Source organism: Mastigoproctus giganteus, chromosome 1, assembly GCF_048544385.1.
Source record: "Mastigoproctus giganteus isolate SK-2022 chromosome 1, ASM4854438v1, whole genome shotgun sequence".
NCBI lineage: Eukaryota > Metazoa > Arthropoda > Arachnida > Uropygi > Thelyphonidae > Mastigoproctus > Mastigoproctus giganteus.
The window spans coordinates 252,417,865-252,444,114 of NC_143575.1; the positions used below are offsets into that span (position 1 = coordinate 252,417,865).

Below are 26,250 nucleotides of genomic sequence, written 5' to 3' on the forward strand. Positions count from 1 at the left end.
GAAGGTAGCAGTCAGTTGCTCTGGCAAAGGTTTTAAACAAAATTAAAAGAAGTGACTGGCGAGGATGGTTCCCTCTGGAAAACCAACCTCAACAGCTGCTTACACAGATACTATATCCATGTCTCATGCCCTTAGTGCAAATTCCAGACATCTGAACTTACTATTTAAAAGTTTTTTTAAGTACGTTTGTTTATTTTGCTTAAAAAATTTCGCTACAAAGCACTATTAATAAAAATAACTTTTTTCCTTTCATGCTTTTGTTTTATGTTAGCACAACATTAATTACAAACTGTTCGTTACTTAATTTTATAACTGTTATGTTCAGTTATATGTATAACTCAACAGATCAAATACGGCTCATATTTCAAGAAACACTGCCTAAGACCTAAGTCATGCACATTAGAAAAGGAGAGGAATGGATAAGCACAACTTATAGGTAATATAACCTGGAACGAGAAAAGCAAACTAACATTTCATGTTTGTTTGTTATTTGGTTTTTAGGAGCATTAGCAACTAAGGCCATATTGCTCCGGGATATGCGGTGGTCATTCCCTGACCTTTCCGCATCCTCCGTATTTGGTGGTGACGGGCTCGAACCCCGGTCTAATCAAGAAGAATGTGCTACGCACTGCTGCTCCTTCCAACCTGGCTACGGAGGCGCCCCCTAACATTGCATAGAGCACCCCATGCATATCTCTTAAGCAAACAGGACTCTCAAACCCAGTGCTGTAGATATTAAACATAACAAGTCAACTACATTTCATTTGCATTTGATTTTTATTTCTTATATTAATTGAGTTTTTTGGTAACGGTAAGACAACTGTTCCGAACCCGAAATTAGAAAAATCATAACTAACCGATGCCGATCAACGCGCGTACTGTTTGTCAAAAGGTCAAATTTTACCGCTCACCGTGACCAGTAAACGGAGATGAAATAGAGGAGGGCTAGCGAGGCGAACGCTGTTACAAGTGCTCCAAAGACCAACAACACAGTAAATAAGTACAAATAATAAACCGAACCGATCAGTGACAAAAAAAAGTTACGTAATTGCATTAGCAGAAGCATATGATGCAAGAAAGCAAGCCTATGCAGCATCAGCCAAAAAAAAAAAAAAAACTTCCCATTTCACACATCCATTCGCTCCAAAAGTTTGTCCAGTTCTTTCTTAAACTTATTTAAGCTATCAATTTCCACAACGACAGATGGAAGTTTGTTCCAGCAATCATCCACCCGCTGGCTAAAGGAAAATTTCCGCACATCTATTCTACAACTGTCTTTCCTCAATTTGAATTTATGCTTCCTCGGGTTCATAATCTGAGCAAGAGGAAGAATCCCATCAGCACTGAGCCTGCTCAATCCATTCAAGGCCTTATACACCTCAATCAGATCACCTCGCACGTGCCTAGTCTCCAGACGCTGCAATTTGAAGAATTAAGCCTTTATTGGTAAGACCACCCCACTGTTCCCTTCACCAATCTTGCTGCCGTTCTCTGTACTCGTACTAGCAACTCTACATCCTTCCTAAAATGAAGCCTCCAGACCTGTACGCAGTACTCAAGGTATGGACTGACTATTGCCTTATACAAGGGGGTAATCACTTCCATACTCTTGCTAGCAAGATTGACAAGAACCCATGAGCCTCTCTGCACTGTTCAGAAAACTTCATATCTGACTGCACAATTACCCCCAGGCCTCTTTCATTCTCCACTACCCTGAGTGCAGTACCACAGAGTTGGTACATTTCTCTAGAGTTACTGCTACCCATATGCAGTACTTTGCATTTGTCAGTGTTAAACTTCAGTTTCCACTTCTTAGCCCATCTGCCCGACTTTTCTAGATTCTTTTGCAGTAGCATACAGTTATTACTGTCATTAACAACACATCCAACCTTTGTATCATCTGAAAACTTCGACATGAAGCCTGATATACCTTCATCAATATCATTGATCAATATACAAAAGAACAGTGGGCCCAACACAGAACGCTGGGAGAATCTTTAACTACTAATAGCATTAGTCCACGAAGAGATGAGTCCATTGATTACCAGTCTCTCTCTTCCCCCACTCAATCATCCTTTCATCCACTGTAGCTACTTGCCCTTAATATCATACTACTCCAATTTGTACAGCAGTCTTCCTTGTGAAACATTATCAAAAGTTTTCCTGAAATCCAAATATATGATATCAAAATTATTTTTGGCATTCAATTCCTTTGTGACCACATCATAATATCCAATCAAATTTGTCAGACAAGACTTCCTCTTAACAAACCCATGCTCTGTTTAAATTATTACTGCAGTCTTTTCTAGATGATCTTGCAATGCTTCTTCAGCCAGTTACTCCATTATTTTTACCAAAACAGAAGTTAAACTAAGAGGTCGGTAATTACTCGCGTCACCCATTGATCCCACTTTGTGAATTGGAGATACATTTGCACAGCTCCAGTCCGTGGGAATCTTCTTTAAGTCCAAGGATACTCTCATAATTATAGCTAAGAGTTTACTTACTTCCTTTGCCGCCTCCTTTAATATGTTAGGCTGAACCTTAATTTTTAAGATCAAGATCTCCTTGACTTCCATTTATTGGTTTTTTTCACAACGTGGTCTCAGGCGATGACAGCAGGGTTTTTTCTCCCGAAAAAGGCGGTTTTTTCGTCCAACAAAACAGAAATCGACCACAGAACACATGCAATTTACAGACAATATACACGAAGAAATATGGCCTTAGTCGTTAATGTTCCTAAAAAAATCCAACTACAACAACTACAGGTAGCTTAAAAATAGTACTTGGCCAGTTTAATGCGAAAATATAATCCGTTTATGCTGCTGGTCAGCGACAACATTGCCAGGTCTTAACGAAAAAGTTTAAATACATAAAATTCTAATGCGTGTAAAATTAAAATACAGTGTGTATAAACTGTTAAACTGATGATGATGAAGCTCGATTAAAATTTTATTGCAATATAAAACGGCTTGCTTTTTTTTTTTTTTTTTTTTTTATGAAAACCCCAAACACGAAAGGTATCAAAACCTATAGTACTTAGTACCGTGCATGGGTTGAAGGAGAAGTATGGGGGGAGGGGGATGCCGGGAACTTTGCTCTAGAGACTAAACATGGGTTTCACCACTTCAAGCCTCCAATAAGCAAAGTGGTGGTATTTCACCGGTTGATGAAAGTCATCTACCACCTGTATAAAGCAATTCCAATAATTTCTTATAACTTCTTATCATACAACCGAACATCGGCACCTTTGATAGCACGCAGAATGTCAAGCCAGCAGCCGATTTCATTCCAAATATTTCGAAGCATTTCTCTAGAGCAGGGGTTCCCAACCGGTGGTTCGCGAAAGTGTTCCAGGGGTTTCGCAATAAAAATTCTCTAATGGCTTCTGCTTATATTTACATAGATATATTATTGTAAACTACAAAATATAACTAATAATAAAGGTTTGGTTTGGTTTTTTTTTTTTTTTTTAGGAGCATTAGCAACTAAGGCCATATTGCTCCGGGATATGCGGTGGTCATTCCCTGACCTTTCCGCATCCTCCATATTTGGTGGTGACGGGCTCGAACCCCGGTCTAATCAAGAAGCGTGTGCTACGCACTGCTGCTCCTTCCCACCTGGCTACGGAGGCGCCAAACAATAAAGTAAAATAAAATTAAATAAAAAGCAAAAATTGCCAGAGAAAGAAACCACCTATCCCATAATTCCTTATAATTAGTTTACTATCTTACAGTATATCATGTTAAATAAATATGGTTTCCATACTAAATTTTTTTTCATTCTCAAGGATTATTATGTGTAGGTACTTTTTTTTTTTAGAACCTACAGTACTTAGTATCGTGAATGTGTTGAAAAGTTGAAAGAAAATACTTGAACTTCTGTAGATTGTAATTTTAAGGAAATACGAATGAAGGAAGGTGGTTCCAGAAAAGAGAAGTTGAATAAATAAATGAGGAAGAAGAAAAGTCGGTTCTGTGAGTTTGAACTTGTTCAGCAAAATGATGTTGACTGGTTTCGGCACATGTTCGGACTGCTTTGAAAGAGAGAGCAAGAATTATAGAAGCCAATTCAGAAAAACAGTGCCATGCAAGTATCTATAGAAAAGGCATGCAACAGAAACAGTGCGTCTATGAGACAGAGTGGAGAAACTGTTAGAGAGGAGTCATTAATTAATTTAACTGCCCTCTTCCAAATGGAATCTAGACACCTGAGAGAGGTTTTGGGGGCACCGCCCTAGATGTGGGAACAATATTCCATGGTAGGGCGGATTTGCGATTTCTACAGAGTCAACAACTGTTTGGAAAAAAAGTAACGTGGAGAGCAAAAGAGAAAACCCTGTTCATTAGATGCAGAGGAAGCAATATTTGTAATGTGCTTGTGCTTGTGCCAAGAGAGATTAGATTTCAGGGAAATCCCCATCTTTCCTAGAAATCGGAGCGTCATCGTAGATAAGCATAGGAGCAGAAGAATCCTTTTTGCGAGATATAAGACAGGACTGCGTTTTAGAAGGATTGAAATTAAGTTATCTTTGCCCCACTGGAGAATTATTTGGAAATCAGCATTCAAGGATTTGGCAGTGGATACTCGAGAAGTTGAAGCTGTTTGAGCAGGGCGAGGTTTCTCAAACTGGAAGGTGGAATGAAATGTGCTATTATCAGCAAAACTATGGATAGGATTTCCGGTCAATGAAAGAAGGTCATTAATATAAGAGGAAAAGAGTGGAAGAAAGAACTGAACCCTGGAGAACACCAGCATTAGTGGCCAAGTTAGAAGACAGAGAACCATCTACCATCACTTGCAGTGAGCGGTTACAGAGAAAACTGGATACTCCTTTACAAAGAACAGCTCCTTTACAAAGGCAAATCATAGGATGGAAGCTTATTTAGAAGACCTTTATGGCAAACACGACCAAAGGCCTTTGAAATGTCAAGAGAAATGGCTTCAATTTCACCATTGAATTTGTCTATAGATGGGTAACATAAGCCAAAATATCACTAGTGGAACTACACTGACGGAATCCATACCGGCGATCGTTGATCAGATGAAAGATTTCCAGATAGTTTTAAGAGTTGGCGGTTAATTGATTTCTCCATTACTTTGGAAAGAGTAGAAGTAATCGCAATGGGACGATAATTGGATGGAAGGGATTTGTCACCCTTTTTAGGAACTGGCTGGATATGAGCAAATTTTTAAGCAGAAGAAAAAACACCTTTGGAATAAAAAAGTGGAAAAAGAAGACACAAAACAGGAGTAAGCTCAGGAGCGCAAGTTTAGAGAACAAGTAGAGAAATACCATCAGGACCTGGAGATTTCGTAGCATCAGATTCATCAAAATCCTTCTGACGTCCTTTTGACGGAAGCCTACAGGAAGCATTGAATGGAGTGTGCTGGGAATGGTTTGAGGTGATTTTCCAAGATCATCAATACATGAGTTGGAAGGAAAATAGGATGCTAGCAGGTCAGCTTTATCCTTGGCTGAAGTGGCAACAGAACCATCTGGTTTGGACAGAGGTGGGAACAGAGATGGATAAAAATTGCGGCCAATAGGTTTGGCAAGAGACCAGAATGCTCATCTACTATTTGGACTAAAAGTAAGTTTTCTACTCTTAGCCTGTTCGAAATCTAGTTTGGACTTATTAATAACTGCTTTACAAAGTATAAATAATACTTAATAATAATTTTTATTATTATGCAATGTCGCTTATAAAAACATAGTACTGGAAATATTTTATAATAAAAATTCAGAAATATTATACGATTTCAGAGAATATAGGCTTAGTGGTTCGCATTAAAAATATTATGTTGAAAGGGGTTCGCGATAAAAAAAAAAAATATTACATTGAAAGGGGTTCGCGAGTCAAAAAAGGTTGGGAACCGCTGCTCTAGAGAAATGGAAGTCCCTGTCTGTTCAATCAGGTCTTTTAGCTCTGTGATGTGACACTGTTATTTTATTATTATTATTTTTTTTTTTTTTTTGTATTCATCTTCCCCATACAAAGGAATCCATACGTGTGATATCCGGCGAACGAGGAGATTGTTATTGTTTTAGGTTTTACTGGCACATCAGCAACTAAGTCGACTAAACGACAACACACGTTTGCCTTGAGATTATAATGCGAAAAAACCAGAGAACAAGGAGGCCATAGAAGGGACCAGCCTGGCCGATCCAACAATTAGGAAATTTTTTTATTCAGGAAATCGCGCCTATGAAAGCTCCAGTGTGGTGGTGCCCCCTATCTTGCTGATAGAAACGTGTGGCTGCATTTCGTGCAGCATACAATTCGAGAATGTCTATAATTTACGGAACTCACGGTGTCTTCGTGAAAGAAAAATGACCCCATCACCTGGCTGAAGGACAGTACGCAACACACGTTTGCCTTGAGATTATCACGCTCGTAATTTAAGAACTGAGTGAAGATTTTCAGATCCCCATGTGCGAAAAATTGAGTCTGTTAACTTTACTAGATAGGTGGAATGACGCTCCATCACTAAAAGCGGCATTTTCCAGAACGTGCTCATCTTCGTCTGTACGGTTAAGAATGTGAATCGCGAATTCCTCTCGTTCTGGTTTGTCGTGAGGTTTAATTTTCTGGATGATCTGCACTCTGTAGGCACAAAGTTTTAATCCTTTGCAGCCTACCCCGTGCAATGCTTCTCGCGGTATCTTCCCGACAGACACTTCCTGAATTTCAGAAAATTTATCTGCAGATACACTAAACCTTCCTACTCCTTTCTGGTGCTGCACACTGCCGGTTTCTTGAAACTGTTTCAACCATCCATCATTGATTGTGCAACAGGTGGACCTTTTTGGAATTCCCGTTGAATACTAAATCTCCAGCGCAATCACTGGAGATTTAGTATTCCATCGCCACAACAAGCATATTGCTTTCTACTGCACTGTCACGATTTTAATGATGTACTGTTGCAATGCTTGCTGTGATCAAGATTGCCAACCTTACGAGGAAGAAGCGAGAAAACAAGCTTATACAGCATCAGCGAAAAAAAAAAAAAAAGCTTCCCATTTCCCATCCATTCGTTCCAAATGTTTGTCCAGTTCCTCCTTGAATTTATTTAAGCTATCAACTTCCACAACCACAGCTGGAAGTTTGTTCCAGCTATCAACTACCTGCTGACTAAAGGCAAATTTCAGCACATCCATTCTACGACTGTCTTTCCTCAGTTTGAATCTATGCCCCCTCAGGTTTGTAATCTGATCAAGAGGAAGAATCCCATCAGCTTTGAGCCTGTTCAAAGCATGCAAGGCCTTATACACATCAATCAGATCGCCTCTCAGGTGACTAGTCTCCAAAAGCTGTAATTTGCAGAACTTATATTTGGATTCTGAGAAGGGAACGTCATATAATTCAGTTGCTCACGATCTTAAACATGATTTCCAGTCATTTCCAAGAAGGCAAAAAATCTATACCACGAATGAAAGAGTTTAGTCCCTAAACCTTATTTCAAAAAAAAACATATTTTACTTTTACAGCGGATTACCGTGTAATTGTGACAGTTCTTTCAATTGTGATGTTGAAAGAACTGTCCCGTTCTTTCATGTGCTTTAACAGAACAAATTTTGTCTTCAGAAAGGGTTTTCCTGGTATTGCACTACCGTCAAAGAACGTAGCCAAAGGGTTGATCTGAAGTTATTTAAAAAAAGACCACTTGCTATCCGATGATGGTCCTGCACGTAATGAAACTGGCTGTTATGACAAGTGTCTCTCTTTTAAGCAAATCGCAGATTAACCTTTTGGCAATATCATTTGTTTGAAAGTGGTGCAATACGAGCGCAACTCGTTATAAAAGCAAATTGTGTTCTACTGTGAGTGATAAAGCCGTTAGGCAATTTAAATCTCATTGCCTGTAGAATCAAATGCAAGAAGATAGTCCTCACAACTACATACAATAATAAAAATTTAGAACCCTTTTTTCCACATTCCGGTTCGTCCTTGGTTCATTTCTCTGTTAATCTGGATTCAACATAATTTGTACATAATGTATACGTATTATTATATATATTTTTATTTATTTATTATTTTTCCCACCCCGCGACGGGTATTGGTACCCAGAGCGTGGGGTGGTTGGTTGTGTCCGATTACTACATAGTACAGACCACAGTACTGCACGTATATTATTTTCAACTGTTATCAACTGCTGCCATCTACCGGAGAATATAAGAAACATAATAATCATACCGTGATTTGACGGTAAATACAGTATGTGAATTTGAGGAACTGGTTATTTGTAAATTTTATTTCAAAGATATATAGTTAGTGAACGAAACTGGGAAGTGCCAAAATTTACAGCTCTTCACTAATACAGATACTAACCCACTGCTAATAGCAATAAGACTGAAACCAAATTGTATGATTTGAATTTTTAGTTTTTAATTTTTAGAAATTAATTTTTAATTAATTTCTTAAATTTTAATTTAAACTAATTTAATTTATGATTTTTACTGATATTTGATGAATTATAAATTCATTAATAACTCAATATTCGTAATTGATTGCCGACTGTGTTTTGCAATTGGATAGCCAGTTTCTCTTTGAACGTTTGCTGTGGGTGATGATGGTTGTCATCTAACTTCTCCTGCTGGAGCTCTCGCGGATGGCAAAGTTCGTATAATCGCCAAACCGTATGAAAAGACCGTTAGAATACCGTCAAGACATCAGAAATGTTTATGCGTCAGAGAGAAAAGTAGCTACCCAATTGCAAAAAACATTCAGCAATCAATTTACGAAAAACGAGTTATTAATGAATATATAATTCATCATACTGTATTTCAATAAAAATCATAAATTAAATTAGTTTAAATTAAACTTGGCTCAGTTAGTTGGTTTCAGGTAAGAGTCGCATAGTTTTCTTTACCTATGGAAACACGGGTTTTTCGTGCAGAAAATCAAACATAGAACACGCATAATTTATAGATAATACAGTATACACTGATGTTCAAAGAAAGCGCATCACCTAGGAATTTCATATTTCTAACCCTTTTTCGCGATGGTGTGTTATATTAATGACTAGCATCGCAAATAGAAATATAAACAAAAGATATTTATTAATAGTTAAATGGAAAACAAAATGAAAAGTTTACCAGGTGCAAACTAATATTTAGTTGAGCCGCCTCTGGCGCTTATGACAGCAGCACACAGTAGAGGCATTGACAAGATCAATTTCTGAAGATAATCAACTGATGGTTGGTGGTTTCAAACACGAATTACGGCTTCCTGAAGTTCACAAAGGGTCTTTGGTTTCTTTCTGGCAACTGCAGATTCCACACGATGCCAACAGTTCTCTGTAGGATTCAGGTCCGGGCTGTTTCCTAAGAGTTGTAATGGACCGTTGTTCCAACCATTTTTTCACCTGTAACAAATGTAAACACATTACTGTTAAGGCATAAGCGCTTCAAAAAGTGGTCCTGTTTGGCGTAGAGACTCGTTTGCATCCCGGTCCTTTTTTCCTATCAGCAGAACCAGTATTGTTGAGTTTGGAAAGAAATCTACTCACTGTCCACTGATTACAAGATACTCTATAAGCAATATGACAGGAAGAACACCCTTCCTCATGTAAAGCAGCAATAGCACTCTTTCTTCGTGGCGTCAACTGCACGTAACTGCCATCCTGATACAAGAAAGGAATAACTGCAACTCTTGCAGAGCATGCTTATATAGCTGAAAGTAACAGCTGATGCAATAGTACGCCATCACCTATGCTTGTCAATCTTATCTGATGCAATCTGTAAGAAATATTGCTATATACTTACGTTATTCGGACGACAATTACAATTTTAGGCGTGATGCACTTTCTTTGAACAACAGTGGATACGGCGCAATATGGCTTAAAATGCTGATGCGCCTAAAACCCAACAATAGGGCTGTGCCGAGCCATTTTAGTACCTGAGGCAATAATGAAAAATTGTGCCCTCCCCTAGAATATTAAAAAATATATTGCTTATTTAAAATCCATTTAATCTTTCTTTTGTCGCCCCTTTCAGCTTTAAACCTGAGGCAAGAGAATCGTTCGCCTCACCCTCGGCACGGCTCTGCCCAACGACAACAACAACTAATGCTGGAGTTTCCCAACGTTCGTTCGTTCTTCCATTGTCATCCTCTCGTGTTAATGACCTTATTCCACTGATTGAAAATCTTATTAACAGTTTTGTTGATGACAGCACAGAGCATTCCGCCTTTCAGTTTGAGAAACCATGCCCTGCACAAAATCTTCAATTTCTCGAATATCCACCATCAATTCCTTAAATGCTGATCTCCAGGTAATTGTCCAATGGAGCAAAGATAACTTGTTAATTTCAAACCTAAAATTCAGTTCTGTCTTATATCTCGCAAAAAGAATGCTTATCTTCAATGACACTCAGATTTCTAGAGAAACTCACACATCTCTACAAGGGGATTACCTTGACTTCTAGTCTCTCCAGGTATAAGCACATCAAAAATATTGCTTCCTCTGCATCTGAAAAACTAAGTTTTCCCTTTTACTATTGGCGTTACTTTTCTTCCAAACAGCTGTTTACTGTGTACAAATCGCAAATCTGCCCTTCCATGGAATACTATTCCCACATCTGGGGTAGTATCCCCAAAACCTCTCTCTCTCTCTCTCTCTCTCTCTCTCTCTCTCTCTCTCTCTCTCTCTCTCTCTCTCTCTCTCGCTCTCTCTCTCTTTAGATTCCATTCAAAAGAGGCCAGTTACGTTAATTAATAACCCATCTCTTACAAAGTTTATCCACTCTGTCTTAAACTTTCTGTTTCTGTTGCATGCTCTCTCTATAGATACTTTTATGGGCACTGTTCTTCTGAATTGGTTTTCTAATTCCCGCTCTTTCCTGCAAACCAGTCCGAACACGCGCCGCAACAAGCCAATATCCATTTACTGTCCAATTTCAAACTCACAGAACAATCTCTTATTCTTTCTCATTTATCGTTCCAACTTCCGTTTTCTGGATCAACTTTCCTTCACCTGTATTTTCTAAAAATTACAATCTACAGAAACTGAAGTCTAATTTCGACAAGAACTTCTGTCTTTTCAACCTTCAACTCACGCATAGTAATAAGTAGTATAGGTTGTAATATCTTAGAGGTTTGAAGATTTCGTATACCGTAGTCGAGTGGTCAGCGCGAAGGTTGCTTGAAGGACCGGGTTTCAAGTTCTTGACTGCTAAATGCGGTGCTGTTTCTTGTATCCTTGTGAATGTTGTGGTTTTGTCTGATTGTAAACAGAAAATTTATTTATTTTAAAATTTTTTTTTTAAATTAATGATACTTTTACACGATGATTAAAGCTTAATGATTCTCCCGATTACCGCAGTAGTTCCCCCTTTATAAAATCCTGGGACCATTCCTTTACCCTTCCCCATTAGTATCTGATCTAATTTTGATCGATCTGCAATAACTATACACGTTAATTTCTAATTAAATTATTTTTGAATTTTCTGAAAAGCTACCGCCATCTATCGATTAATAACAGAAACAGTGCGTCGTTTTGTCCGTTGAAATCACCGTTATTGTATAAGTAAAGCAAATCAGATTAAACAAACAAAAAAAAAAAAAAATATATATATATATATATATATAAATTAATTAAATTAATTATTTGTAAATCTTTAACGACAAAGTAACAGCGAACGAAACTGGAAAGTGCCGAATTTTATTGCTAGCTACTTGATTGAGATGATAGCGAATTCAGTTTGTATGGACAAAGCATTATTTATAATTCACAAATAACTATAAATAATTTATGTATTATAAAAATATTTAAAAAATCATTTTAAATGATTTTAGATATTACAGACTCCAGTTCGGTTTCTTATTCCAGAAAAATACAGTTACCTTCCCAAATTATACTTCCTCTTGCCCATACGGTAGTTAGGGTATTCAAGTAGAGTAATAACTAGCACTCCTCCAATAATATACCTCGGAAGTTATATTGTGATCACATATCTCGCGTATAATACATATGTGATCGCAGTATGTGTTATATTTGCCCTTAAGTATGAACATACTGAGGTTAAATATAGCTCTTCTATTCAACGTACACACACACAGCAAACGCTGTGAAGTTCGTCTGCCAGCTGCGTAACAAAAGACTGAAAAACAAGAACTTTCGACCTTCAACGCTGTACGGCGCCAATATTAAAACATGTGATGCATAGGCTAAGACCATCTGGCGACAACCTGCTTTGGCACAAAATCTAAAGTACTGTATGCTTATAAAATTCCTTCGAGAGGTTCGTGGTTTTATATCTTTGCAATTGCACATAACTACAGAGACTTGGAATTGAAAATAACACTGCGCCTTCCGGGATACAAAATTTGCATAGACGTAAAGTTCCATTTTCTACCACCAGGATCTCTGGCGATATGAAATAATAAATAAGCATAAGAAACATATATGTTATTCATACAAGACATAGTTCTGCAACCCTTCGGTATCGGACAAATCTTTATCACTTTTTTTATTATTATTATGTACACTAAAATACATCTCAGAATTGTTTTTTTTTTTTTTTTTTTTTGTTTTTTTTTCGGGGAGGGAGAGTGATTCCTTGGAATAGATAGTGCCGCAAGTATGGCCGTGTTGTTGCGGGGACCAATTATAGGTGATGTAAAAAAAAAAAAAAAAAAAAAAAAAAAAAAAGTAAAAGAAAAAAATTTAAAAATCCCATGATTCTATGTATGGACTCTTTCCCGGCCTCTGTACAGCACTTTATTTTAAAATATTTATCAATTATACAATTGTTATTTGCACTTCAAAGTGGTCATATTTTTATTTAAACATTTTTATTACAAAAAAAAAATCATTCTGGAACTTGGCACTCGGAATTATCGCGGATTTTTCTAAATGGTGGGAGGCAACGCAAGGTGCATTTGCACCCAAACAAGATATTCACATACTTTACTATTATCTTATTTTATTATTAAAGTTATAGCTATAATAATTATATTACTTTAATATACTATCAAAAAAATTAATTAAATTAAAGGAAATTAGACTTAGGATTCTTTTAAACGAGCGATTTCTAGTAATCTAATCAGTGTCGTCTGAACGTCAGAAATGGCCACAACCCAGTTGTACGGCCTATCTACGCTCTACGTTTATTTAATTAATAAACCAAAAAGGCACCACCGTTGGTGGGTTCATCCTATCTTATCTTGTCACTGTGTGCTAGTTGGAGGAATGGCTATTGCGAAATTGGGTTGAAAAATTCATTGGTTTGTTTTTTCGTTATCAGTTTACTAAATGCATAAATCATGAATTATTGCAAATTTCTTATTATATTAATCCGTTGAATACGTGTAATTTTCAATTGCTAATAACATTAAGGAAGAAATAAGTAAACTGCACTAGAAAGCATGACTGTATACTACGACTGGAATATACAGTATACTACAAAAGTGACTATATACTACAAAATATCGATATTAATATCTGTATTTCGCCGCCTCATCCCTCGTTACTATGTATTTGCCAGGAATAGAAAAGAAAATTGAAACACCCGGATTTATGCTCTCTTTTCAAATTCACCCTTTGCCTGGGCACCAGTCACATCACTCCAGATACAAACTGGCCAAAACAAAGGAACTTCATAAAGTTCACACTGATTCCGTCTTTGCTAGCTTATCTGGTGGGTATAACCATCCGGGAAACATGACTGAGAATGAAATTGACAAACTTTACCCACTTGTGAAAGAAACAAATTCCAACATCATGCTGACCTATCTGAAAGTACAGTCGAACTTTAAAATAGGTTGGCAGAACTTTAAAATGCACCGCAAGTTCAAATTTTTACATCATATTACATTAATAATTTCCAAACACCAATTTCTTTCTGTTTACATATTTTCTGGACTGTATCATCATCAATAAAATCATAATTTTTCTGGGTATTCAATACTAGTTCACAGTATAGTACACTGACTGGACAGAAATCAATCATGGAATACCAACCAAATAACGGGTAGGCTCACTTTTCACCTTTCACAGTCACAAGGCGAGGCATTCAGCCCACTAGTTCACAAAAGCATCCATGCTTGCTACACTGCTGTCCATAATTCCGTCGCATTCCTGGGTGGACGATCCCAAGTCGAACGGACCTTTCCACGGCATCTCAAAGATGCTCTACAGTATTCATGTCCGGTGAACGGGGAGGCCATTCCATGAAGGTAAAATCTGAAGGATGCTCTTCGAACCATGTTCTAGTAACCACGGCTCTGTGGGGAGGTGCATTGTCCTGCTGGAAGAGTCCGCCCTCTGGATGCACATAAACGGAACTCATCGGACCAGGAGACCCATCTCCAATCATACAAAGTCCAGTGCCGATGTTCTTTCGCCTAGTTATGTACAATCCTGTGTCGTGGTGTTAGCAATGGGACTCTGGTGGGTCGGCGGCTCCCATAACCTATTGCGGCTAATGATCGCCTGATGGCCTTGGTGCAGAGACGTTTCTGGCAACTCCTTCGTTAAAGTTAGCGGTGATTTGTGTCACTGTCACTCTCCGGTTGGCTGAAACATGACGGCCACGTTCATCAACCACCTTTCTCCGCCCACAGCGCTGTCCACGATGAGATATTATTCCAGAAATGGCGGTTTCCTGATACACTCTTGATACTGTCGAACGGAGATAGTGCAATTTCTGTACCATTCCGCGATAGTATGACCCATGCGTGGGGCACCCATTATTATCCCTCTTTCAAAGTCGATTAACTCACGACGTTTATCCATACTGACATCGAATTACCGTCTACGTGAATGCAGTGTACCTACATACCTGCCAAGCGGTAGGTTCGTCCACTGGCGAGAGGGATGACAGTGTCGCACTGCCCAGGAACCAGGTATCCCATGAATTCTGTCCTTTCAGTATACACTAGTATGTATTAAGTTTTTAAAGTGATTCGATTGCTGAAATCAAATCGCACTATTTATACCTCATTAAAAAATGCTGCAAAATCGCAATATTCATACCGAAGGCAACGTTCAAACCCGCGCCCATTGTTTCTTAGGCAAGTACGTACACACAGGACTAATTCGACAGTAAGAATTAACATTTTGGAGTAATTCTGGCAACTGTCGTTCTGTGGGTATTACAGTGATCACAGCGATTGCATTATCTAATAAAAATAACGAATTACCACCGAATACTCAAGCTATATGAAAAATCTTCACAAAACCGAAATTTTCAAAAATCCGGAACGTTTATCTCCGACAATGCGGATTTATGAGGCTCTGATGTAGTTAGCTCTAAATCTTAGTTAATTAGTATGCATCATAAAACAAATCGATTTATTCGGAATTTTATGTGGCTCCTACTTCCGCATAGTATGGCTGGGTTTAAAATTCTGTCTGTGAACAATTGTGTCTACAGTCCGGGCTTCACTGGGAAACTGGACTTTGTATTTGGGAATTTGTTTTCAGCTTGGATAACTTGGATTACAAGTATAAACATTCTTGTTCACCACAATACGCTTCTTTTTTTCTTTTTCTTTTTTTTTTTTTTTTTTTATCTTCTCGTCAATGAATAAACATTGATACGAACATTTACATTTACTCCTATAAAAAACTAGATACGAAAAAATGATACGTAAATCATTATTGATTCCTTAATAGGCAATAAAATTAATAAATACTCTACTGAACGGAAATTATATTTCGATTGATTAATAAATTAAAAATAATTATAACTAACAAAAACATTTGTTTTAATCTGATAAAAGATAGCGCTAGTTTTAGCGGAACCAAAAACTATTACTATTACTTTTTTAAAGTAAATCTGCTTTATTTCCAGGTCTGTACTCCGAAAGTCATGGCTTTGTCCAAAATGAGATGTACGACCAAGATAAAGATGAATTCTTTCTCATGTATCCTCATCCGAATGCTAGTCATACCCACTGGTGGACCAAAGCGGAGCCAATTTGGGTCACAGCGGAGAAACATCAAATTAAAACTGGAATGTACTGGTGGGTGGGCTGCCAAATAAAGATAAACGATGTTTTTCCTACGGAATGCGTTAAACACAGATATGGACCAGGAGATGACAAAGAAACTGAAGAAATCATAAAAACTTTCAGCGACATTTTGAAAAAATTTCAGGACGACCAGCTCGGACTTGCACTGGTTTACTATGGTTCGATAGATTACACAGGTAGCTGAAATATTACTTATTAACGCTCTTAATTAGTAAGCAGTAATAATATGCAAATTTACATTCATACTTGTTAAGATTTTACCCTTCATCCGTTGGTTCGGTTTCTATCGGAAATTTAACACATGACGTAACAATGTGTTATAATTGGCATTGTTGCGTCACTTACGCCATTTCAATTTTAATCTAATCGTAATTGTAAAAAAATAGAAAATAAAAATAATTTTGCAACAGCGTTACAAAATTATTTATTAGATTTTTGCAAACTATATTTGCTGTCTGGAATGTTATAATCGTTTGTAATTAGCAATTTTTGTTTTCAAACAAATCACTTACTGAAACTCATTTTCAGGTCATTACTCTGGTCCCGATTCTTCTGAGAGGATACGAGCCGTGAAAGACATTGACAGAGCTCTCCTTGCCCTTCAAAAAGAGATAGCTGATAAACATATGGAAGACCAAGTATGATATATATATATATATTATTTTATTATATATTATATCGTAAGTCAGATAATAAAAATAAAAAGTCAAAACTTTTGAGTTTTGCTTATAACAGCTGATGTATCCTTATCTGTAACTTAAGGAATAACACCATCGTTTTATCGCTACTTCAGTAAATAATAAATGATTCCGCATGGCATTCTTTAGTTTTACAATTTACTGAAGTACAGATAAGCAAAAGATATCGTTATGGTTCGTTGCTTGCCTCTCTCTCTCTCTCTCTCTCTCTCTCTCAAATCTCTTTCTATTCTTTATAACTTTGCATAAATAATTTGTGTTTGTTGAATGCAAAAAAGCATTTTAAAGTTCAAATTCAAAAACTGCTTTTGAAATTCTACAGAGTTTCGAGAAATATTTTTCCTGTATTTCGGTTAATACTAGCAAAATTACTGAAAATAAACAGTGACTTCGATAATTTACTTTATTTTATTTATTTATTATACTGTATTTATTTTTTTATTTTTTGAAGGAAATTGCAATTACTCTGGCTGAAAACCAGTTATACTGGGAAACTGCAACAGGTGGAGGTGCTGTTCTCTTTCCAGCATAATCTCTGCTAGAGATTTGTGTTAAGCTTTGTTTATAGCGCAATATTTCAGGTCAATCGGGGCTTTTCAATAAATATTAACAACAAATTTTTACCATGTAGAGTCTTGCGTTTAGTGGTCGCAGCTTTAAAACCTAGTCAGAAATTTAATAAAAATACAACCAAAGTTACTTAATATTTATAGAAAATGCAGAGACGCAACCATTAGTAATTTTTGCTCTCAGATATATATCTGAATTTCTTTTCTAAAGAGTTTTTTCTTATTAGGTGAACGTTATTGTTGTGTCCGACCACGGCATGACGAAATCCGGACCGGGTGATGTTGTTTATATTAACTTAGAAAGGTATGCTCCTGACATCAAATACATGCTTGGCCATGGATCTTTGTCCATGATTCTTCCCGAAGAGGGCAAACTGGACAGTGTAAGTATCCGTACTTAAATGAAATTCTGCCGACTTATTTTTTCAAAGTTGTGCATATGAAATAAAAACAACTTGGACTTTACTATTTTTATTTTCGTAGGAAAGCACCTACGTAACTCGATAATATGGTATTATCAGTTGTTAATTTTAATTAATAATTATTTAAAATCAATCTCTCCCCTGAACGTCCTTCGTGGCAGATAGTGGTTTCGCCAATTGTTAATTGTTTGGAAAGGTTTGTTTTAGAGTTCCCTAATACACTGGAGGAATTTCTAAAGGCTTCTTCAATCGGGGTCGAAGTTAACTGATTTCAAGCGAAAGGAGTAGGTATTTTCCCGCTTGAATGACCGGGTTTTCAGCCTAAACAGCATGCAGATAGATCCTGTAAAAGTCACTTGTATGGATAAGACAGCTGCGCAATGTGGTTTAAATCGCTAATGTCCCTAAAACACTACAATAAAACACTACAAGACACAATAAACTTGTAAAATATTAAACCACTGTAAAACTGAAATAAATAAACGTTTCAAAAGATTCTAAAGAAGTTTCACTTAACTTCAGCTATGCGTGCTCGGCGCACAATTTTTTGATGTTTAACTTCAGCAATTGCTCTTCTACTTTTCTCTCATTTATCATAAATTATTTAGGTCCCTATTAAAGTTTGTTAAACTTTTGGTATCCCCTTCCCTAAAAAATTCCTCATGTGTGAATGCAGATGCAAAATACCTATTCAGGCTCTCGGCAACCTGAGCAGGATCAACAGTTAAACCATCAACATCAAGTGGACCAATGTGACTCAACCGCTTCCTTCTGCTGTAATATGCGTTGTTCTTCTGATACAGATGTGGGCCGTCCCCAACATCTTGCCACAACGTAGGTAATGCATAATTGTCCAAGGCGTCCAGGTAGACCTCATCATCATTCACAGTTTTGTCCAAAACAACCAATTGTTCCACGCCAAACCATGAAAAACAGCATTAGATCACGTTACCTCCACTCCCCCTTCATTGTCGAAACGATACAATTATGCAGGAAACTTTTTCGGGCATCCTCCATACCTAGGTACTACTGAAAACTGGTAAATCATGTACCATGACTCGTCAGTCCAAAGCACAGCTTTACATTGATCTACGGTCCAAGAACAGCAAGCCTTACACTAAAGTAGATGCCGTCTGGCATTAGTCAGAGTTATCATTAGCTTGTGGACGGCTGCATGCCCTCATGGGTAGCACAGTTGGTAGGATCGTCGCCCTCTTCACATCGGGTAGAAAAAACCTGAATTCGTGTCCCGTCGATGACGTTGTGACTGTAATAACCCATATCATGCAGCGTCCTGCGCACTATACTGATGCTGACATGTATCTAAATCATCTCACTGAGAGCCTGGGTGTGTAGTGCAACAAAGTGAACCTGCGTTCCGAGCGAATAATTCTTTGCAGGGATCTACTGTCACGTTCCATCACCTCCGGAGGTTTCATTTTATGACCGTTTTAGCAGCAGTCTGCTTCCATTTGCAGAACAATACATCATTAGCATTAACAGAGGCATACGATGCAAGAAACAAGCTTATGCAGCATCAGCCAAAAAAAACCATTTCACCCCTCCATTCGTTCCAAATGCCTGTCCAGCTCAGCCTTAAATTTATGTAGGCTATCAACTTCCACAACAAAAGATGGAAGTCTGTTCCACCAATCCACTACCCGCTGGCTAAAGGCAAATTTCCGAACATCAATTCTACAACTGTCTTTCCTCAATTTGAATCTATGTCCCCTCAAGTTCTTAATCTGATCAAGAGGAAGGAAGAATCCCATCAGCATTCAGCTTGCTCATCCCATTCAAGGCCTTATACACCTCAATCAGATCACCTCGCGGGTGCCTACTCTCCAGGCGCTGCATCATTATTCGACCTAGGAATCTTCATTGCCGCCGTTGAAATATCACATACAGACCGACTGCTTATGTGGCATCCTATTATCATTCCGCTCTGGAAGTTTGTTAACTCTGTCGACCGCGGCATCTTGCATTCACAATCGTACTACTGTCTTCTTGGTGGCCTATCAGTATTTTTTAGTTGTCTGACACGTAGAGCTTGAGTAGGAAGTGACCAACTATCAACCGAGATAGGTGTCCCGATATTAACAGCACTGTATATCAGTAAAAGAGTTACAGAAATGCTTCTAATCGTGGCAGAAGAGAACAGCTTCACCTAGACTTGCTTTCAAGCGATCAAATGCAAAAAATTGGTAAGTTCAATTTTAACTTGCTTTTAATCATTCCTGCAAGTTTCTAGCCACACCTTATAATACGTGCATAAAAACATAAACCTGCCTGGATACTTTGGTAGGACTTTGAGATAACAGCTTGTCGGATTGGCCTGAATAAATGCTCCGACACGGCATCGAATGGGATCAGCAAGGCGTTGAACAGTAACACGAGGAACATTAGACCATTCATGTAACAAAACTGTTCTCGATTCCTGGTATAACGTGGGCAGAAGATTCTGCTGATATTTGTTCGAACATGCCTTTACAGTTCGTCCCACAAATGTTCAATGGAACTGAGATCCAAGAATTCGGCTGGCCATAGCAGATGCTTGAAATCTTCGCGTTCCTCAAATCGCTCATTCGCACATTTGGTGGGGTCGATGGTTTCATTGTCATTTTGAAAGTATCCCTGTCATTGGGCTAAGCATGCAACATTTCCTTGCGTTTACTTGATTGGCAGTTCTGTTCAGATGTGCTCTGGAGTTCATGTTGGCTTGCAGTAAGTCAAGGTTTTAAGAGTATTCCAAGAAAACATGTCCCACACCCTTACACCTCCATGAGCAACCTGTATAGTCAGTACAGAACATGATGATTCCAGTTCTTTGTGTGGCATCCTCCATATCGTCATCCTAATTAGAAAACCTCGTAACTCCAAAAATGTTGATTTTACAGGAGACACAAAAAAGGATTTTATTAAATAACCTGCGACCAATCGATAAACCGATAAATAAGGATATTTGTGAATGTTGGTGAACACAACAACTGAACAGTTGTTGCGACATTAGGGGAGGTTACAATAACAATGGCGTTAGAAGTTTTACAAAATTGTTTTACGCAGTGATGGAATTACTAGGTTTGTGAAAATGGATATTTGGCTGTTTTATAAATTTACTGAGTTACAAGGTTTTCTGAAAATATTAGTTCCATCTTCTCCTAATAGATGGCACGAAAATGTAATTTTCAACCAAAAGTAGAGTTACGAGGTTTTATAATTATGGTGACGATATGTGCATTCTTATATCGTGGTGCACTTTTGTAGGGTTCTTCGAATGACGTGGGTGCTAATACTTTGCGACATTCCCACATTAAACGCGGAGTTTAATTATTCCGGATTAATTAAACTCGTCATTTAATGTGGGAGGATAATTTCAAGTTTAATAGTTGTCCTTCGTCAACTATTACTTCAAAATCTGCTCCGGGCACTTGCTACATGTGCTAAACGATCACAAACTTTTTTTTTTTTTTTTTTTTTTGGGACGTCTATGAGGTCATGTTCTTTACCCAGGCCAGTGAACTCATCAGGGCACATATCACGCATGTGACATTTTTAATTTATATGTTTCTGCATAGATTGTCGCATATAGCCGAAACCTCATTCTAATAAAATGATCAGGCAGAGTGCATACATACTCGTTAGAATATCAGCCATTATAAAATTACGTTTCATTTTGGCACCCACTTTACTGTTACGTAAAGTTGTGTCACTTTACGTAACAGTAAAGTGGCACCCATTTTATGGAGGCCTCGTTTTAGGAAGGATGTAGATTTGCTTGAGCGTGTACAGGGAAGGGCAACAAGATTGGTGAGGGGAATGAAGGGATCCTCTTACCAAGAGAGGCTTAAGTTCTGCAAATTGCAGCGCCTGGAGAGTAGGCACTGCGAGGTGTTCTGATTGAGGTGTATAAGGCCTTGAATGGGTTGAGCACGCTGAATTCTGATGGGATTCTTCCACTTGTTCAGATTACGAACCTAAGGGGGCATAAATTTAAATTAAGGAAAGACAGATGTAGAATAGATATGCGGAAATTTGCCTTTAGCCAGCGGGTGGTTAATTGCTGGAACAAACTTCCATCTGTCGTTGTGGAAGTTGATAGGTTAAATAAATTTAAGGAGGAACTGGACAAACATTTAGAGAGAATTGTTTTGTAATTTTTTTTTTTTTTTTTTTTGCTGATGCTGCATAAGCTCATACACTTGCTTTCTTGCATCACATGCGCCACTACTACTACTACTAAGTCACGCTTACATCATTTTATTTTTAACGTAGTCCAGGACAATTAAATGGATAAACAAAAATGACTAAGCTGCATTTAGGGCTAAAGCCTCCTTAAATTAATATATAACTATGTATATATTAAGTGCAATAGCATCATTAATACACAGCCATTTTTGAATAAACAGAATATTTATAAGGCAGCATCGTTTTAAGTTATATCTCATATTGTGAGTACCTTCACAACGAGTTGCCATGATATTGCACTACTTCGAATAAGTAACGCTGCACCTAAGGAGAAGACTAATGTTACTTATTCTCAGATAGGTACCACCACCCAGACGGCACCGTTTCAGGGCTATTTGGCCCTTCTTCACCCAGGTGCCACCACCAGACGGTGCCGTCTGGGTGGTGGTGGTACCTATCTGAGAATAAGTAACATTAGTCTTCTCCTTAGGTGACGTGGACATGTGTTTTTGTAAAGGGCGGCTCCTAGAACGTGAGTTCATCTCCGCCTCGTATCTCTGTGAAGAACAGTATCACTACAAACGGGCCAGATATGTGTGTGACGTAGGTTTGTGTGTGTTCTGTTGTTCTGTTCTGACCTCTTGGCTACCCAGAAGTATCAATCACCTGAACAGATGATTCTAGGTACTCGTCCACACCACGGGAAGGTGGGCCAGTCCCAATGGATCACGTACTGTCTCGATACGAGACTCTGAACCACCTGATGTTGCCAAAAGGTGGGCCAGATTTCTCTGGGGACCCACTCCAAAGAGGGGAGGGAAAAATAATAATAAATAAAAAGTAAATAAATAAATAAACTAAAAACAAAAACAAAATATATTTCCCGTGGTGCAAAAAAAATAAAAAAATAATAATAATAATAAAATAATAACTAAAAAAATAATAATAATAAATAAATAAATAATTATAATAATTCCCCGTGGCGAAAAAGAAAATATATTAAATAAATAAAAAAATAATAATAATAATAAAAAATAAAATAAATAAATAAATTCCCTGTGATAAAAAAAAAAAAAAGAAAGAGAGAGCTGTCTGGCACCAATGACCACCGATGCACCAAATCCCAGGTGTCAGAACAGAGCGCGAGTAAAAAAAAAAAAAATGAAGCTAAGTAAATAAAAAAAAAATTAAATAAAAAATAAATAATAATAATAAATAAAAATAATTAAAGAATAAATAAATAATTTTAATCCCACACCCTGGCTACAGTGAAGAGGAAGATATAAGTCTGAACCCAAGCACGGTACTAAGTACTATAGGTTATAATACCTCTCGTGTTTGGGGTTCTCATAAAAAAAAAAAAAAAAAAAGTCGGGTGCCAGCAGAGAGAGAGAGAGAGAATGAAAGAAAAAAAAAAAAAAATGGAAGAGTGGTTATCTTATCCTGCACAGAGTGAGAAAGAAGAAAAGGTGAGCCAAAGCTGCTCCCTAGAACTAGGACAGGACCCGGAAACAGTGCAGAACGGAGGTTAAAAAAAAAAAAAAAAAGAAAAGAAAAGACAGTCAGCAGAAGGAGTGACTTTCAGTTGGCAGTGGAATTGTTAATGATCGGCATTTCCACGTCGGTGATTGGCAATCAGTGTCCTCCTTCAGGCAAATACCTCAGCTGCAAAGGTCTGGAAGGCTTCAAGGTTGTTCTGGGTACATATCAGTTGATGCAAATCTGCTGGGGGAAAGTCCTGGATCTTATTCTGGAGACGGTTTCTGATGTCGTTGTAATGTACACACTCCAGAAGCAAGTGTTTCTAACTTTCACTTTGTCCGCAAAAGCAGTAGGGAGTGTCGATGAGTCCCAGTGTATCAGTTTCTCATTTAGAGAACCGTGTCCGGTAATGAGAAAGGAAGATTCGAGGCTGAGGGAGACCCATCGGGCGTTATTTTTAGTGGTTGCAAAGGTTACCTCCGGAAGAAAACGCCGAGTTACAACCCCTACAGTAGAAGAATCCCATCTGGTCTGCCATACATTGAAGAGTTTACTGAGACATCGAGATTTCGAGATTTCTCCTGCTTTATATCCGTAGTTAGTGAGAGTTCTATATCCAGGATCGTTGCCGGAATACCTTTTTTAATTCGATAGCAGAGCCCCTTGTAGATTGCGTAAAGGTCGAGAGGGAGGGTGCCTGCTATAACTTGGAGAGCTGCTGTAGAGACTGTACGGCAGATTCGATGGGTCGCCAGTAACATAGCTCTTTGTATACAGTTTAGCTTTTCTTTCATCTTAATGATGGGAACTCTTTCTGCATAGATAATCTATGCTGCCAGACCCCGGCAGCATAGATTACTATTGGGAGAAAGACAGCTTTATAATAAAGAAGAAGGGTTCGTTTTGATAGTCCCCACTCACTTCTTGAGATTCGTATAATTGCGGTGGAGAACTTTTTGGTCTTGAAACTCAGATGCTGTAGATGGAGGAAGAACGACAGGCGGTTGTCTATTTCTACTCCCAGGACTTTTGTCTGTTCTATGAAGGTTAGCTGGGTTCCATCTCCTTAGGTGAAAAAAAAAAAAAAAAATCAAATTATTATTTTAGGGTTGCCCGTAATTAAATACATTAACCCGTATTTGTGACTGCAAATTGCGTATGTTCTATGGTTGATTTGCCTGTTTTGCTGGACGAAAAAACCCCAGTTACTGGGGAGAAAAAACCTTGCTATCTACGCCTGAGACCAACTAACTCAGCCACGGAGTGAAAAAAGCCCCATTAAAGTTCCTCGCGTCATCGACGGGATTCGAACCCAGGTCTTTTCCACCCGGTGTGGGGAGGACGGTGACGATACCACTGTGCTACCGCGCAGACCTCTTTAGATGAAGCGTTACTTATTCGAAGTAGTGCAATATCATGGCAACTCGTTGTGAAGGTACTCACAATATGAGATATAACTTAAAACGATGCCGCCTTATAAATATTCTGTTTATTCAGAAATGGCTGTGTATTAATGATGCTACTGCACTTAATATATACATAGTCTAAACAAAAATGTTAATATAATCCATAGATTATTTCGTAAATATTTATTTTTTCTCAAATTAGTATTAGTATTAGTAACGGCCGCATGGTGCAAGAAAGCCTATGGCTTATGCTGCACCAGCCAAAAAAAAAAAAAAAATCCGAACAAAACAATGATAAAAACAAAAAATAAATAAATAAATAAAATAAATAACTAAATAATAATAATTAATAAATAACAAAAATAAATAAAATAAAATATAAATAAAAAGGAAATTAAACCTATCATCCTATGCGCTTCCCTTACCCGAAAGTACTATCCAGATGACCTTTGAATTTCCCCAAACTGTCGGCCTCTACCACCCATGAAGGCAACTTATTCCAGTAATTTATAACTCGCTGGCTAAAATAAAACTTCCTGCAGTCCAATCTAAACATTTCCCCCCGTAACTTGAATTTATGTCCCCTAGTTCTAGCATCATTTATAATCTTGAAAATTTCGTCCTCATTCATTTTACTGATGCCTCTCAGAGCCTTAAACGCCTCAATCAAATCTCCTCTAAGGTGTCTAGTTTCCAAACTCTGCAACCCACATATTCGAAGTCTTTCTTCATAAGGTCGCCCTTTTGCCGATCTCACCAGGCGAGTTACCCTTCTTTGCACCCTTTCAAGAAGCTCGATGTCTTTCTTTAGGTGCGGTCTCCATACTTGAATACAGTATTCCAAGTGTGGTCTAACATAAGCCTTATATACTGGGATTATCACGTCCCTATCTCTACTTGCAAAAGTTCGATAGATCATCGATAGGACACCATGGGCCTTCCTTGCAACCTGTTTACAATGCTCAGAGAATTTCATGTCTGACCGTATCGTAACACCCAAGTCCCTTTCCTCCAGTACCGGGTTTAGTTGAACTCCACCAAGTGAATAAGTTTTTTTGGGATTACTGTTTCCCAGATGTAATACCTTACATTTTGTTGGATTAAAGCACAGCTGCCATTTTTGTGACCATTCTTGAAGTCTATCTAGGTCTCTCTGAAGAAGCTCAGCTTGACAGTGATCATTAAAAATTGCGATGTGTAGTGGAGACAACATTTCCATTTTTATTGACACTCATATCTTTACATTTTTACTCAATTACAGAAAATATTTTAGACTGAAATTATCTATTTGTAACTACAGTAAACCCCCCATTTTACAGAATAATAGGGCGTGAGGAGGGTGTCCGTTATTGCAGAATGTCCGTGTTAAATCGAAAGGTTCTCTCCCCCCGACCATTTGTTCCCCACATAATTGAAAATTTAATTATGTGGGTTGAAAATTACTCTGTATATGTACAGTATATTACAAATAGCGATATACAGTTAAACCATAAAGAAATCAAGCCTTG

General features: G+C 37.8%; 1 protein-coding gene across 1 annotated transcript in view; it reads left to right on the top strand.

Annotated features, from left to right (window-relative positions):
* The window catches only part of LOC150091766 (glycerophosphocholine cholinephosphodiesterase ENPP6-like), a 55,439-nt gene that overhangs the window by 17,660 nt on the left and 11,529 nt on the right, over positions 1-26,250 (top strand). The window contains exons 2-4 of the mRNA XM_090376842.1: positions 15,800-16,156; positions 16,509-16,618; positions 17,475-17,630. Of these exons, the coding sequence (XP_090232968.1) occupies positions 15,800-16,156; positions 16,509-16,618; positions 17,475-17,630 (623 nt within the window). The remainder of the gene's footprint in view (positions 1-15,799; positions 16,157-16,508; positions 16,619-17,474; positions 17,631-26,250) is intronic.